A 16,987-nucleotide genomic window follows, 5' to 3' on the forward strand; every position below is an offset into this window, starting at 1 on the left:
GGTTTCGAGGTGGCAAGCTTCGCAGAGATTATACAAGAAAGCAAAGTGCTAATATGGACACTCGGACGCAAGCAACACTCTGAGGATTGGTCTAGGATTACTTGTGCCTTGCTGTCAGCAGTTGGCATGCCTAGGACAGGGGAAAATAGTAGCCATCGGTAACTAAAAGATATCAGAAGAACCTTGATAGCCGTTGTGATTTTGGTCCCTGTATGATGTCATGGCTCAACACGAGCATGACAAGACCTTGTAATTTTTTTGGTTGATCAATATAATTCACTCACAATTGTAAGTTTTGCTTTAAAAAAAAAAAAAGATGTTCCTCTTGAGACTAACGAATGAGAATTCAAGTTGATCACTTTACTTTTCCTTCTTTGTAGTTGCATGATCAACTTCCACTGAATTTAGGAAAGACCTCTTTCCTACATTACAAATACACAATCACCATTTTCACCAATGTTTGGATAAGCATTTTCACTCTAATTTTTTTGGTGTGACCACGTAAATTATCATATCAAATGTAAATGTTGCTAATACTTTAGTAGCTACGAACTTGCCTCTAAGAGGGCTCCCCCATAAGCCGTCGATTGTGGAGGTTGAGGGTCCTTAGATGGAGAATGCACGCTCCATAGACCTAGACAAGAGCATGTCATTTTCACAAGCTTGGTGAGTTGGCAAGAACTCCATGAACTTTGCTTGGTCATTGACTACTCCTTATCACTACATCTACTAATCTAATATGGTGGAAGGGGGAGCCCTTGTCGCAATCTGCAACCTGAAGGCTAAAGTCCAAAACAAAAAAAAGCCCCTTTGCACGCGATAAAGAGGGAAAGAGGGGGAGAGAGAGAGGCCTCCCAAGGCGGCCGGCCGTACTTGTCCTGTTAAAAGGCGCAGCATCAATTTGGGGGATGGTTGAAGCACCCCCCTATCGAAAATGCCATAGTAATCTTAGAAACAAGTCCTGATTTTTCATAGGATGTAATCTAGAGGGTATGGGGCACTGTCAAATGTTTTTTGGGGGCCCTCAAAAGCGCCTCTAGGAAGTCTAAGGGGCGCCCATCCTCCTTTCTATATGACACGCCACAAATATTGATGCATGCCTGCGTGTCCCAGCGGCTATAGATTTTAGTTCTTCGGATGCCAAAAGTGGATTGACTTATTATTGACCCTAGGCCTACTGTCGAATTCGTGATGGAGGGAGCGTGAATGTAAGTGAAGAATGGGAAGCAGAGGACGAGAAGAGCAGGAAGGCTCTTGGAGGAGAAAGTACAGGAGACCTCTTCTCTCAGCAGCAGCTCTGCAGCTTCCTCAGCTTTCTTCTACCCATGACAACAAGAACAGGTCAAGAATTGCACAGCCCCTTGTACGAAGGCGGGTCCATATATCTGCCTTTCTTGGAGGATTGGCGGTAGCAGCGGTCAAGTTGGCCACAGTCCTTGCCTCCAAAGTCTTCTGTGGCAGAAGCTGGCCTTTTATACAAACTGCCTCTCTATCTTCCTTTTTCATCGGAAAGCACTGTAGTGATGTGAAGGTATGATGTCCTTGTAACGTTTTGACAGTGATTGTGTGATTTTGGATTATCTTTCCTATTTTTTGTTTTGAGTATGGAAGCTGAGTTGGATCTTTCAGTTCGGGGCTTTCAAGTCAGCTTATCTTGCACATGCGTGTGCTCACCTCGATCCATCAACTCTACGTCCATAAAATATGGCCTGTAAATACTTGTCTTGTGGAGTCTTAGCGTCTCTTTCTGTCGGAATCTCCAATCGTGATGATAGCAAGAGCTATGCTGTTGTTTCCCTATGAAGATATAGGTCATCATATATGCACTCCAAGAATTAGGTTTTTGTTTTCTGCAGTCTGTAGGAAATGGGAGGGGATGCAGAACCTCAGATGAAGCTGCATTAAGTCATGCTTCAATACTTTGATTTTCTTAGCACAAAAGGGCCTGATGTATGACAGATTGCTGTCATACGGGAAAGGTCACAGAATCCCTTGCTCCTTGAACTGCCTGGCAACTGATGCTTATCAAGTGTGCGGCTTCTAGTAGCTACGTTGTTGTGTGAGCTTCTGAGGTGACACTAATGCTTTGACCTTGTTAACAATAACTAGAGGGGTGCAACGACTTGGCCCTCACCATGTAATGCATTTATCTAGGTCTGTTGAATCCATCCTCCGAGATGCTTATAAAACACTCTACAGTATAGCATCCTCAGCTGAAGAGGCTGGCTGGGGGAGATCACGTCTCTTGTGTGTATAGCTGCCAAAGATCCCATCTTAGAATTCTGTTCCTTTCAGTGGTGGGTGAGAGGCGGATGTATGGGGAGTCCCTGTCATACATGAATGGAGGCATTGTGGTCGACATTCAACCATTGTGGTCGACATGCCTTTCAAACCATTGTGTCGTGTGCATACCATGATCCTCTATCGCTTGCCTCGGCTAGCTGTCTGGATGCCCGCGGGATAATTGATTAGGGAGCATCTCTATCAATCTATTTATGAGGAAAATAGGCTACAGAGTGTTATGGGAGTTCATGCTTCTTTGCATTCATTTATGCAGTTCAAGAACTCCAATAAAGGGGGCTCTTTTTAGGCTAGAGGTTAGGGCCACTAATGTTTCGGATTCTCTCTTCAAAACATACTTATAACATACTTTGATACTCGTATGCATATACATATGCTTCCTATATTTTTCAATCGATGGTTGGGGGTGCTGACTCAGATTGATTTGGCTGGCTGGGACAGAGAGAGAGCCTGCAATATTCCTTGCTGAGTGGTCATGACATCATTGTTTGGATGCACTGTTCATCGTTGATGATTTTGATATGTACTCGGATGGCGAAAATTGGCGATGCACTTCCCCCTTCTTGGGAGGTAATGCAGGGATGCTGACTTACCTGCTCATGATGGATGGTGGGGTATGTTTGATGCTAGTCGTACTCTCCTGGGTGCTCGCCTTGGTTGCGTAATGTTTGCAGTGCATTATGATGTAATGATAGAGGGTACTGATGTGATGCTGCAGTGTGTTTGAGAACTCCTGCCTCTGGGCTGGTTAGGATCCTATTTGCATGGTAGTCTTATCCTGCAAATGCCAAATAGTGGACCGTGTTTTCTCATCCGATGATGTCCACTCATGGCGGTTATGGATTTGGGAGAGCAGGCCTCTCTCACGGTTAGAGGGCTCCTCCATAAGCCCTCTAAAAGCGGCTTTGGAGGGCCCTTGAGTTGTGGCACCTGTGCTCCATACTCCCTCTGGAAAGGTGCTGAATCAGCCTGTAACCGGCTCGTGACGCCAGCATTTTCGCTGGGGGTTGCTTCAACCACCCCTCAGATTAACAAAGCGTCCTCTAAACTGGCTGCAAGCGCCCTTTCAAGGGTCTATGGGGGAGGGCTCTTATTATGGGACCTTGGGGAATGGTGCTGGCCCTCAGTTGCGGATCAGCGTAAGACAGTCACCTTGTTTTGGGTATTCTGCCAGCATTGTTCGGCATATTCTATTGCGGAAGCAGAGTTTGGAGTGTCGGCCTGCACGAATAAAGTCTTGGCTGGATGCTGGCCTATCTCATGCCTTCATGTTCAGATTTTGGTCCTCCCTCTGGGATTTGCAGATCAGCTGCTGTATACTCTACTTCACGTGGTTGATGGTTCATGCTGGTTTGCAAGTGGGGACATAGGCTGGCAATGTTGGCTACAATCGGACTTGTTTGCACCGCACCTTACATGTAGATGAGACTATCCGCCTGCCTTTAGGCTTGGCCACATGTGCATATGGTCTGGTGTGTAGTTTGTGCCCTGATTTTCCGGGTGGTGTTTGCACAGGACCCAGGTTGTCTGTTGGGGTTTGGTAACTGGTTACCTGGCTGTCATAGTTACCGTGTTCTCACCATACTTTTGAGGGGGAAGGAGAGCATCCCATTTTCCTGTCGATGGATCTTGGCTAGGCGACGGGGCACATTGATATGCTTTTGAGTCTCACCCGCGAGCTGATTTTTGCCACTGTAGTTGCAGTCACCTTGTGGATGATTTGGTAGGCTAGATGCTTGCATGTTATTGGTGGTCAACGCTCTAGTTTTGTGAATACACTCAGTGGTATTTGGGCCGAGTTAGTTCACTCTTTGTAGTCAGTGGGATACTTAAAGGGGCTCCTTTAGGGCAGCGAAGGAGCACCGCCACACTTTCTTGAGAGGATGGTCACGCACCACGTTCCTTATAGTGTCACGGGGTTGGATTACTTGGCATTATTCTCCACCACCCTGGTTCATACTCTTATGATTCTTACAAACCACCCTGAGCTTGGAGTCCTTGTACACATATTTTGATTTGTACTGCCCCTCGAGGACATGATGATCTAGGCATCCTCAATGACCCATCTTTGCTGCATGATTAGTATGCGCTTGAAACCCTTTATTTATGATCTCATCCATGCTTCACAGACAGGTTTTGTGCAGGATTGATGTATTTTGGATAACATGTTCACTTTCTATGAGACAATTGAGTAGGCTTGTCAGACAGAACACCCGACAGCTTTCATGCTTCTCGATTTTGAGAAGGCTTATGGTAGAGTAGATTGGGTTTTTTGGGAGGGTATTATACAGAGGATGGGTTTCCCCTTGCAGTGCATCAGATGTGTATCTAGATTATACAATATTGCTTCCAACGCTATCACGATTAGAGGCCACATTGGACATCGTTTTGCTTTGTCTTGTTCCGTCCGACGGGGATGTCCCTTGGCAGCCTTCTTCTTTTTGTCTTTTTGCTGAGGCCCCGTCTCTCATGAGCCGCAGGACTCCATAGTTGAGAGTTCTTGCTATGCCTTTGAATGGCTTGCTAGATTTATTGGATCAGGAGTATGCACATGACACTATGCTCTATGTACTCTATGACACATCCACCTTGGACAGTCTACAGGATGCTCTCACTACCTTTTGCGTGGCCAGTGGTGCTCTCATCAATTGGCACGATTCTTTTGGTTTTGTTGTAGGAATGGATGAGGATTATCGGTTGGGTGTGTAGGATAATCACACTCGGCTACCTAGAGGACAGACTAGCAGATATTTGGGTTTCCATTTTGGCATTGATGTGTCAGCCGAGCAACAGTTTGCGTCTGTTTTACAAAGAAACTTTGCCATTGGTCTTCCGTGCATTTGTCTTTGTCCGGCAAAGCTCTTGTGGTGAATCGGATTCTTCTTGCGATAGCCTGGTTCACCACATCCCACATGACTCCACTCTGTCATCATGGCACGATTGAAGTGCCATGTGTGCAACTTTTTGTGGGGTGGCCTAGATGGATCTACTAACACACGGCCACAAGTCCATTGGGACACAATTTTTTGCCTAGAGAGGAGGGAGGCTTCGGATTATTGATCTAGAGATGTAGAGCAAGGCATTGCTTGCCAAGCTCATTGTATGCGTGGATTGTTTCCATGGGATGAGCATTGTAAACTGTTTCCGCACCATGTTACATACCTCTCCTGGTTTTGGATCTATGGATATTGCCAGTGTTTGGTGCTCAACCATCAGATTCATCTTCACAGATGCACCTTTGGATACGTCTCATTTGTCACCATTTATGTGTTGCTTAGTGTATATTTGGAAGAATTCTGATTCGACACCTGCCTTCATGTGTAGAGGAGGTAGCGAGACAGCCACTCATATGGAATGCATGTGACAGATTTAGAAGGGCATCAGCTTAGCGAGAGGACTCACATTGATTGGGCTAGATGGGATGGCGGGTGTAACGGGGCGGCACCATGTGCCAACTGAAAATAACAGACTAAACGGACTTCTATGCACTTCAAAAAAATTGAACTGAAAGAGAGACTTGACACGCGACACGGAGTGGTGCAGTTCCACCCCCAGAGTGCACTAGCCCTGAACCGTGGCGACCCTTTCGATATTTCTTTATAATGCTTCAACAAGGTACAACGCTTGTGGTTCGACTTTGCACCTCCCGTGGGTAGAATGCCTCAGAGTGAGCCCATAGCACATATTTAAAGGCCCTTGGCCTGTTAAAGTTTAGGCATCTTAAGTAAACTGTCCAATGTGATCCCATTATTTAGTTTGGCTTTTAGGTATTTATTTTACTTATTTGTCAAAGTCTTGGATAGGGCAATTTACTAGGCTTGCTATATAAGCAACCCGTTGCTTCCATTGTATACACATTCAATTATTCATTGCCAAGGTTGATTGGTTCAGGAGACACTCTCTCTCTCTCTCTCTCTCTCTCTCTCTCTCTCTCTCTCTCTCTCTCCCCTTGGTCTCTACGCTTCCGCATCGTCGACTTTGACATGGTATCAGAGTTGTGTGCTCCTTGAAGGCCAGCCTTGGCGTGGAGTGTTAGATTTTCTTCATCTCCAGATGCTTTGCCACTGTCTATAGGCTTCACACACATCACGTGCATTGGCCCTTGGTTGTGGGTTGGCCACCCATACACATACTGGACAGGGATCTCAGGCACACTTAGGATTGTTCAACGCACTTTTCCCACTTTAGACCTGTTTTGGTCACATATTCCCCCATTTATATTGGAGGGTCATATTTTTAGGTCATTGCGCTATATTCAGGATTATTGCCCGCCCAACCCCTATTCTCCTATATATAGGAGGGGGGGCACCCTCTTTCTCATCGTATTGTCTCACACCATGTAGCCATCTGGAGTTATTGGGCTGCCAGCCTTTCCACCATCCGTCTCCTGTCATGTCTCTCCTCTCTCTCTCTCTCTCTCTCTCTCTCTCTCTCTCTCTCTCTCTCTCTCTCGCCATTGTCTCTTTCTCTCTCTCACCTTCCGCGGCACACTATGACATGGTATCAGAGCACAAGGTGCTAGATCTGCGATCGCCATCAGCAAGGAGGCCATTGCAGGGAGTTTCACCGCGAAGAAGTGCCTTTCCTCCACCAGCGTTTTTTCCTGGCAGCAACGTTTTTTGCTCTCAGCCCTAGCGTTTTGTGAATTGAGGCCTCTTTTGCTCTCCTCTCCATCGCCATCCTTCTCCACCTCCTAGCGCCTTCTCCTCCACCTTCTATTCTGCTTGCGGTTTTCAGCAACCTAGCGTTTTTGCTGGCATTGCATTTTGCAGCAGAGGGATTGATCTTCTTTGCCTTGCATTTTTTGGGCACCTACAGGCTTGCGTTTTTTGCTTGCTGCCCAGCCTTTTGCAGAAAGGAAATGTACACACCTTGTGTTTTCAGTTTTTGTACCCATCAGCGATTGGCCTCTTCCCTGCCGGATCTACATCTTCTCGGCCACGAGAAGCTTCTTCCATTGCTGCCTGTACCAACTGTTGGACCTTCTACTTCAGATTTGGGATTGTTTTGCTGATTTTCAGCCGGTTTCTTGGTGCCCCTCCCGTCCTCTTGCCCCAACCTCCAGCATCCGGTGCCTTTTGACACTGAGTGGATTGCTGAATACGTTTACAGCAGCGTTTTCAGCCCCCTGTTGCTGCGTTTTGTTGGCATGGACAGCACCTTACCTTGGCCTTGTCAGTGACTTCTCGGATTCCCTTCCTGATTCACAGGTCTTTACCCCCTACCCGCACCGGTGTGGCGCTTACACGGCGTGTTTTCAGATTGCATTTCAGCTTTGCTCCTTCTTCGACATTGAGACGTGGACTCAGATATACGTTCTGGCACAATGGACCGATCTCCCTCGACATTGCAGATCTTCCCTCCTCGAGGTTCTCTTGCCCTCAGGAAGATGCAAGGGATTGGATTAGTATAGGTACTTATGTGGACGTGGCTTGTTTTTTCCACCGCTACTTCTCCCTCAGTAACCCTCCCTCCCTCTCGATTGGTGTCTCTCTATTTGGGATTATCCACCTCCTTCATTGGTTCTCTGTATGATAGACCCGTGCCTCTTGGCACATCAAACACTTCTTTTGGACATGTACTCTTGGATGTGAGTATCCTTTGGCATCTGGATGCTTGCAGGGTCTCTTCCGGCAAGTGCTCCATGGTGGCTCTTTTGCCTTGCCTCTACTTGGTAGAGCTTGTTCCTTGCTTCTGCTTGGTTTTGTGGCTCCTCCACTTGCAGTTTGGATGTACCTATGCACTACTCACACGGTGAAGACCTCATGGATGTTCCATGCTTTGCTGGTCTACTCCGAGGCTATGACTTCTACAACACCGAACATCCTTCCCGATGCATCCTCTCAACCGTTCTTTACCTCACCACATTCCATTACTTTCAGGAGGGGAGGGCTCCTATGTTGCGTGTCTTCACGACTTGCACTTGCAGACTCTCTCTTGGATATTTTGTCCAGACCCCGGTGGTGGACGTGCTCCCAGAGGTTGACTTTCCCCAGGATCTCCTCTGACTCTTGTCTGATATTGTGTCTCTGCCATGGAACGACAGATCATATTGCAGCTTATATATACCTCGAGATGACTCTTCTCCCGAAAGATTGCAGACATTGCGGTCTCTATATGGACGGATTGCTTATCCTGTCATCTTGTCTACTATGGTGGACGATGCCTTTCCTATTGAGCCTCTTCTTCCTGCTCTTCCTCCCTCTGCTCGAGCTTCTTTGACTTGGATATGCTACCGGTTTGCCACTTCGGCAGTTTTCTCTCCTCGTGGTCAGAGTGTTCTTCTTCAGGGGGGTCCCCATGTCTGCTACACTGGGTTCCTCCATCTTAGTGGTGATCATCACCGATGGGCTATTGGACGCTCATCTTAGGTTACTTCCTCATATAAATCCTCTTCAGCGACCTATTCCGTAGCTTGCCACTCCATCAGCTTTTTTGTGCGACTTGATTGGAGTTTCCTCACCCTTGGTCATCATCACATTGGTACTGTACGGATCGTCGTGTTGTTTGGCTGGCGCTCCTCATTCTTTTCTCCTGGGATCCAGGCGTGTTGCATTTTCCTCGACAGCTTCTCCGCATCTGTTGTTGAGGGGGGTGTTAGATTTTCTTCATCTCATGCTTCGCACATTGTCTATAGGCTTCACACACATCACGTGCACTGGCCCTTGGTTGTGGGTTGGCCACCCATACACCTGTTGGACAGGGATCTCAGGCACACTTAGGGTTGTTCAACACATTTCCCACTTTAGACCTGTTTTGGTCACATATTCCCCCATTTATATTGGAGGGTCATATTTTTAGGTCATTGGGCTATATTGAGGATTATTGCCCGACCAGCCCCTATTCTCCTATATATAGGAGGGGGGACACCATCTTTCTCATTGTATTGTCTCACACCATGTAGCCATCTGGAGTTATTGGGCTGCCAGCCTTTCCACCATTTGTCTCCTGTCATGTCTCTCTCTCTCTCTCTCTCTCTCTCTCTCTCTCGTGCCATGGTCTTTCTCTCTCTCACCTTCCGTTGCACACACTGACATGGAGGAGCTGCCCAGAGAAGAAGAAGAGACTCCCTTGTTGTTGGCATCTCCCCTAGTGGCGTTTTAAAACGCTGTCCAAAGCTGGCGCCGATCTCCTCCACACTGTCCCTCGCAGCCCTAGCGTTCGCGCTTCAGAACGATGCTGGGCAAGCTCCTGACGGCGTCAAACTCCCCCCCTGTGGACAACGTTTTAGAACGCTGCGTCCGACATCGCCTTCCCCCCTTGCGCGCTTTGAGACGCCCTCTGCAGAGGCTGCCCTGTGTGGCGCCACCTTCTCTCTCTCCTGGCCCAACGTTTTGAAATGCTGCGCCAAGGCAAGAGCACACAGTATGCCAGCATTTCAAAACGCTAGGCCAATGGCCTAGCTTGGCGACAGTTTGGAGCGGAGGAGTGTAGCAGCCTAGTTTTGGAGCGGCTTTGTGCCAATTGAGCACTTGAGGAGGTTTGGAGCAGCGTTCTATTTGCCACACTTTGGGGAGCAGATTGGGATTTGTGCGGTCATGTGCACATCTAACCCTATGTGCATGTGGACAAGCTGTAACTTCTATTTCTAAGGTTTAGGTAAGCCTATGAAGTGTTCTGACACCCTTGTGAGCCCGTACAGAGAACGTGCATGCCTAAGCACTTTAGAGTAGTTGCATGTTACCATATACATGTGGTAGTGATGTGTGTGAACACACCAGGACCGCCGGGGCATTTTTTCCATCTCTAGGAGGTTTTTTCCCCCGTGCATTGTATATACGTCCATCACTCTAGGGCTATCTATCTTTCCATTGCATACTAAGTAACACACTCTCTATTGTGTGCCTTGAGCTTCCTTCGTCTTCTCCAAGCTGTGTGCGTTTCTCTGCAACCCTAATTCCAACAATTGGTATCAGAGCAGGTTGCGTCCTCCCGGGCTTAGTCGCCAGCAGCTCCAGTACACGCCTGCTCACTTTCTCCGATTTCAGTGAGCTTTGGCGAGCGTTCGTAGGTCGACAAATATTTTGGGAGAACTTGAAGAGCTCAGTCTGCTCAGATTTTTGATTCGGGCTCATTTCAGCCTCCGTTTCCACTACAGGCAGGTCTGCACAGGCAATTTCGTCATTTTGTGCAGAATTTTTGTTAGTGCCGTTTTCTGCGTAATAGGTGCCTTATAGTCTTCTACGGTTTGTGCTATATAGCACGTGTTGTTCTCGCTCCGTTTCTCCTATTTTCGGGCAGTTTTCACATCAGGTGCAACATTTACCATGGCTGACAACAACAACACAGATGTGTTCAAGATGTTTGTTGCTGAGGACATGTTGGATGGGGACAATTACCCTATGTGGGCTTATATGATGCAACACGTTCTTGTGTCAAAGGGCGTCTGGAATATTGTGCAGGGCATTGATGTACATCCTGGTTCTGAGGATGTAGGCGATGTTGAGGATGTTGCAGATCTTGTTGCAAGGATTGCAGCTATTAGAGTTGTTTTGCCTACGACAGAACAAGCTTGTTGGGATGTAAAGGACGCGCAGGCTCATGCATTGATTGCATTGTCTGTGAAGCGCACCATTGTTTCTCACATCCGTTCAGCAAAATCTGAAAAGCAGGCTTGGGATATTTTAGCAGGTCTTTATGCAAGCCGCAATGAGGCTAAAATTGCTTTGCTGTGTAAAGAGCTGGAGTCGAAGATTATGCATGAGGAAGATGATATGGACACTTTCCTTGCTAGTGTCAAGGATATCAATGAGCAACTTATTTCTGCAGGAGAAGTCATTACAGACAGTTCCCTTGTGCAGACTGTTCTCGATGCCTTACTAGATTCTTACCAAACTTTTGCTAGTACTTGGAGACTTATGACCCAAGGAAATCCAGAAGTTGTCAAGTTTGATGCATTATGCACATTGCTGTTGCAAGAGTCACTTTCCAGGAAAAACAGGACTAGATAGCGTGCAGTTGAACAGGCTTTTATTGCTTCTCAAAGAAAGGGTGGTAACAATAATGCAGCCACTTCTTATGGTTCTGCTGCGAGTGGCAAAACTTTTGTTCCTAATACTTCTGCTGGCAGCAATTCGTCTGGAAATTCTGGTGAGAAGGGCAAAAAGAAGATGCGTTGCCATTATTGTAAAGCTAATGATCACTTGATCAAGTCGTGTCCTAAGTTGAATGCCAAAGAGGCTAAGAAGAAAGAGGGTGGTTCCACTACAAATGCTGGTTCCACTACAAATGCAGCCATTGTTCAGTCTTATGTGAAAGGAGATTGTGTTGCTGATGTTGATGTAGAAAGGGCTTTTAGCGCAGAGTGCACTTACAATCATGCTGTCCATGATGCATGCTTGTCAGTTGCTGCAGATTCACATGTGTGGTATTTCGATAGTGGTGCTACCAAGCACATTACCTCACATCGTAAATTGTTCACCTCTCTCGAGTCTCTCCCTCATGGAAATTCAGTCACTTGTGCCAACAATGCCTCTTATCCGGTTCAGGGAGTTGGAAAGATTGTGCTTATTGCTGCAAATGGCAGTTCCTTCACACTTGTTGATGCTCTTTATGTACCTGGGATCAAGAAGAATCTCTTGTCTGTATCGGCACTTGCTAGACTTGGACTTGTAGTCAAATTTGTGGATGACAAATGTACAGTTCATGATCTCAGTTTTGGTGATGAAATTGTTGCATCTGGCCTTTTGTGCGGTGGGCTATATAAGCTCACTTTGTATGACAAGTGTGGACAAAATTTTGCAAATGCTGTTGCAGATTCAAGGGCTATTTCAGATGCAAAACTTTGGCATGCACGTTTTGGTTATCTGAATTTTGCCAGTTTGCTGCGTTTGCAGAAATCTGACATGGTTGCTTCTTTGCCGCCTCTTGAAGCACCTGTCAAACATGTTTGTGAAGTCTGTATTTTGGGTAAGATGCAACGTTCTAAGTTTCCAAAGGATGGTTCAGTTCGAGTCACATGCAGGTTGCAACTTGTGCATAGTGATGTTTGTGGGCCCATGCAAACTCCGTCCTTGGGCAATTACCTTTACTTCGTGACTTTCATTGATGATTACTCCAGGCATACATGGGTATTTCCGCTTAAAGCGAAGTTCGAAGTTTTTATGTGCTTCAAACAATTTATGGCTATGGCTGAAAATGTCTCGAAATGTACTATGGGCACCCTCCGTTCCGATCGAGGGGGGGAGTATATGTCTCATGAATTTAATGCATTTCTGGCTAGATGGGGATAAAACACCAATGTACAGTGCCTTATACACCTTAGCAAAATGGACACCTTAGCAAAATGGTGTTGTTGAGAGGAAAAACAAGTCTCTGACGGAAATGGCACGATGTATGGTCAAAAGTCAAGCTTTGCCGCATTCTCTTTGGCTTGAGGCCATTATGTTTGCCACTTATATACTTAATAGGTGTCCTACGAAAGCTTTGCAGTCTATTACTCCTTATGAAGCATGGCATGATAGAAAGCCTTCTACTGAGCACATGCATGTTTTTGGCTGTTTGGCATATGCTTTGGTGCCACAAACACAGCGCAGAAAATTGGATGATAAGGCTGTCAAATGTATTTTTGTTGGTTATAGTGCTGAAAGCAAAGGTTACAGGTTATATCATCCGCAAACAAAGCGTATTCAAGTTTCACTGGACGTAGTGTTTGTGGAAGATTCTGTTTAGCCCTTGCTGTCATGTACTAGAGACAGTAATGTAAGCTCACAGGACATTTATGACACATTGTTGCCTCTTTTCAGTGGTGGAAATACGAATGTAAGTTCCAATGAGGCAAATGTACAGCCTATGGGGGTTTCTAAAAATGTTACAGATCAGCCTATTACTGATGCAGATGTACATGATATAGTTGATGAGGAAAGGGCTGAAAATGAGCAGGCTAGAGGTATGCCAAAATGGCTGGTGCACACTTTACGTGACAGTAAATTGGATGCACCTTTGTCTAGTCGTACTCGTTCAGGCTCTCGCCATGCATCTGATGCATCAGATTGTTATGCTTTGGCCGTGTCTAGCTTACATGATGTTGAGGAGCCTCTGTCTTTTGATGAAGCATAGAATTCAGAAAATTGGATGGCTGCCATGCAATCAGAATATGATGCACTTATAGAAAATGACACATGGACTTTTTGTGATTTGCCTCCTGGCAAAAAGGCCATTGGTACGAAGTGGGTTTACAAGTTGAAACGCAAGCCGGATGGTGAGATCGATGGCCATAAGGCTCGACTTGTTGCAAAGTGTTATGTACAGCAAAAAGGCATAGATTATGAAGAGACCTTTGCTCCCACTTGTATGACTACTGTGCGTTTTCTATGTGCATTGGCAGCTCTTTTTGGTTGGGATGTATATCAATCAGACATTGTTACTTCTTTCTTGAATGGTGACATATTTGAGGAAGTTTATGTAACGCAACCTCGTGGTTTTGTCATAAAAGGACAAGAGGACAAAGTGTGCAGACGTAAGAAGGCTTTGTAGGGTTTGAAGCAATCTCCTCGTGCTTGGTATGGGAAAGCTGACACTCATTTGGTTAAATGTGGCTTTCGTAACAGTCCAACAGAAAGCACATTGTATGTAAAGCGTGAGGGTGTACTTCTCATTGTGGTTCTTTTTGTGGATGATTTGCTGATCGCTGGACCAAATGAGAGACATATTGCTCAATTTAAGGCTGATTTGAATGCTACTTTCAAGATGAAAGATTTGGGGCTGTTGCATCATTACTTGGGTATACAGTTTAAGCAGTGTGATGGTGGTATTGCCTTGTGTCAGAAAAGTTACATAGAGACATTGCTATGTGAGTTTGGACTTGAGGATTGCAAACCTATTGCCACTCACATGGAAACAGGTTTGAAATTGAGTCTACATGATGCTGGCGATCCTGCTGATGTCACACTTTACCAAACTGTTGTTGGTTGCCTCATTTATGTATGCAGCACGAGGCCGGATATTCAGTTTGCAGTCTCACAGGTCAGCAGATTTATGCATAGCCCTGGCAGGCTGTCAAGAGGATTTTCTGCTACCTTAGTGGCACTTTACGTCTTGGCTTGTTTTATCCCAAGGGGGGATCATTGCCGCTAGACTTACATGCTTTTTCGGACTCAGATTGGGCTGGTTGTTTTGACACGCGAGTGTCCACAAGTGGTTTTTGTTTCATGCTTGGCAGTTCATGTATATCATGGTTGAGCAAGAAGCAACCTATTGTGGCCACTTCGAGTTGTGAGGCTGAGCACAGGGCAGTCTTCACAGCTACGGTTGAGTGTGTATGGCTCAGACGCCTTATGGCTGATTTGGGTGTTGGACAGGACACTACCAACACTATCTACACTGACAGTCAGAGCGCATTGGCAGTTGCGAGGAACCCAGTTTTTCATGCTCGCACAAAGCACATTGAGGTGCATTACCACTATGTCAAGGAGAGGCTCTTAGCAGGAGAGGTGAGCTTGGCTTATGTGCCAACACAGGACAACCTTGCAGACCTTTTCACAAAGGCATTGTCTCGTGAGAAGCTCGAAGCTTTTCGCAAAGCTTTGGGCTTGCTCCCCTTTGTGGGCTGATCATGTCCTCAGGGCATGGCACTTCCCTTTACTCACGTGCCAGCTCTCGTTCACCGCATCACTCCAGTGGGGATTTGTTACCATATACATGTGGTAGTGATGTGTGTGAACACACTAGGACCGCCGGAGCATTTTTTTCCTCTTTAGGAGGTTTTTTCCCCCCGTGCATTGTATATACGCCCATCACTCTAGGCCTATCTATCTTTCCATTGCATACTAAGTAACACTCTCTCTATTGTGTGCCTTGAGCTTCCTTCGTCTTCTCCAAGCTGTGCGCGTTTCTCTGCAACCCTAATTCCAACACTGCATATCCTCTGATTGCACATGAGCATAACCAATGTCTGCTAGGTGTAGGCACTGGGGAGTGTTCCCATATAGCACCATTAGTACCAAGCCTAGGTAATAACTGCATACGAAGCACTTGTTATTAGTAGTTCATCAACTTATTAATAAGTGACAATGTAGCATCATCTCATAAAGTCGTGGGGTTCAATTTGACATTGCTCGACCCAGACTTTTGCACCTATATAGGAGGCCCTAGGAGTCACCTCTCTAGACATCCAGTACCCACAGTACAAGTACCCGCAACACAAGGATCTTCAATGTTTTTCAGCCATTAGCAGTAGAATCAGCCCAGCGTTTTCTGATTTCAGCCCTAGCCTCATCGTTAGATCGCAGTTCCAACGTAGATCAGCCCGAGTGTTTTCAGTATCTAGCCCTTAGCCTTGCAAATCCAAGCATCTACAGCAAGATCCCATTGGCATCTCAGCATCTAGGACCATTTTATCAGCATTTGTGCAATCTGAAGCAAATACCTGTCTAGCAATAGAGAGGGGAATTCTTGGAGGGGGGTTTGGGACCCCATCTAATGTTAGTCTCCTTTGTGTCTCTTTTATTCAGCAAACCTTCACTCAGAGTATCACTCTCTTCTCTCTCTAGTCTTTGCACATCTTTGATGAAGTAAAAGGAACTCTCTCATTCAGTAAAAGGAACCTTGAGTACGCACTGAGCACTCATCCTGAGCATTCACTATCAATCACTTCCACTGCACATTACAACCATTGACTATCCTTAGAGGTCCCTTTCGTACACAATATAGCCCTTTTCTTGAGAGAGAGAGAGAGAGAGAGAGAGAGAGAGAGAGAGAGAGAGAGAGAGAGAGAGATGTCCATACTTGTACTCTCATGGCTTGTATATTCCAAAGAGTAGGCCACATTGGCACTCTTGGGAATCATATACTCAGTAATACAGCCTTGTGTTTGCCCCCCGAGAGAGAGAGAGAGAGAGAGAGAGAGAGAGAGAGAGAGAGAGAGTAAAGTGTGAGCTTTGTCCTAGAGTACTAGAGCATGACTCGATGAGAGAAAGAGGAATATCCCACATGCAGTGGTGCAAGGGTGTAGAGCTACTTAAAGCTCATTTCATGAATAAGCAAACCAATTCCATTTTGCATTACATCTCCCTTGTTTATGTGAGCTTGTGATGGCTTAGCAAATACTCAGGATTGTGTTTATGAGTCCAAGTTAATTGATCTTGAAACCTAATTCGCTTGAGTGATAATCTAGCCAACACACTCACTTGTGTGCACGATGTTTCTCTTTCTCCTACCCTAGGTAGCTCGATCCAACGTCACCATGAAACGCGTTTTGACAGGTCGGGACAGGTGAAACATTTCGGGCCTTGAAATGTCTCACGTTTCTCCGTGCTCTAATTTTGGACTGAAACGTTTCATGGTAAAACGCCGCTTTTCAGGGTGAAACCTTTCGGCCTTGAAACGTTTTGTGGTTATGCTGCGCGATCCCATTCCCAACACACACACACACACACACACACACACACACACACACACACACACACAGAGAGAGAGAGAGAGAGAGAGAGAGAGAGAGAGAGAGAGAGAGAGAGAGAGAGAGAGAGAGAGAGAGAGAGAGAGAGAGATTTTTCTTGTTTTTGAAGATTTCTAAAGCAGCAAGCATTATTTTGGAACCTTTATATTGGCTGTCTGGTCCTGTGCTGTGGACGACTCTTTCTCAGCATATTTTAAGTTGGTGTTGGCCAGACGCATACAGAACGCTTCGGTTTTGGCGGCGTCTTTTACCAATCTACACCAGGTAAGGATGAAGTTTTTTATTGGAGAG

At 46.0% G+C, this 16,987-nt stretch overlaps 1 protein-coding gene across 1 annotated transcript in view; it reads left to right on the forward strand.

The window, feature by feature from the left end:
* The first annotated feature begins 1,128 nt into the window (after positions 1-1,128).
* Positions 1,129-16,987, forward strand: part of LOC147446346 (uncharacterized) — a 104,177-nt gene continuing 88,318 nt past the window's right edge. The window contains exons 1-2 of the mRNA XM_086525603.1: positions 1,129-1,531; positions 16,806-16,960. Coding sequence (XP_086381729.1) covers positions 1,220-1,531; positions 16,806-16,960 — 467 coding nt within the window. The 5' untranslated portion in view covers positions 1,129-1,219. The remainder of the gene's footprint in view (positions 1,532-16,805; positions 16,961-16,987) is intronic.

This window comes from Adiantum capillus-veneris, chromosome 12 (assembly GCF_014529385.1).
Source record: "Adiantum capillus-veneris isolate H3 chromosome 12, ASM1452938v2, whole genome shotgun sequence".
Lineage (NCBI taxonomy): Eukaryota > Viridiplantae > Streptophyta > Polypodiopsida > Polypodiales > Pteridaceae > Adiantum > Adiantum capillus-veneris.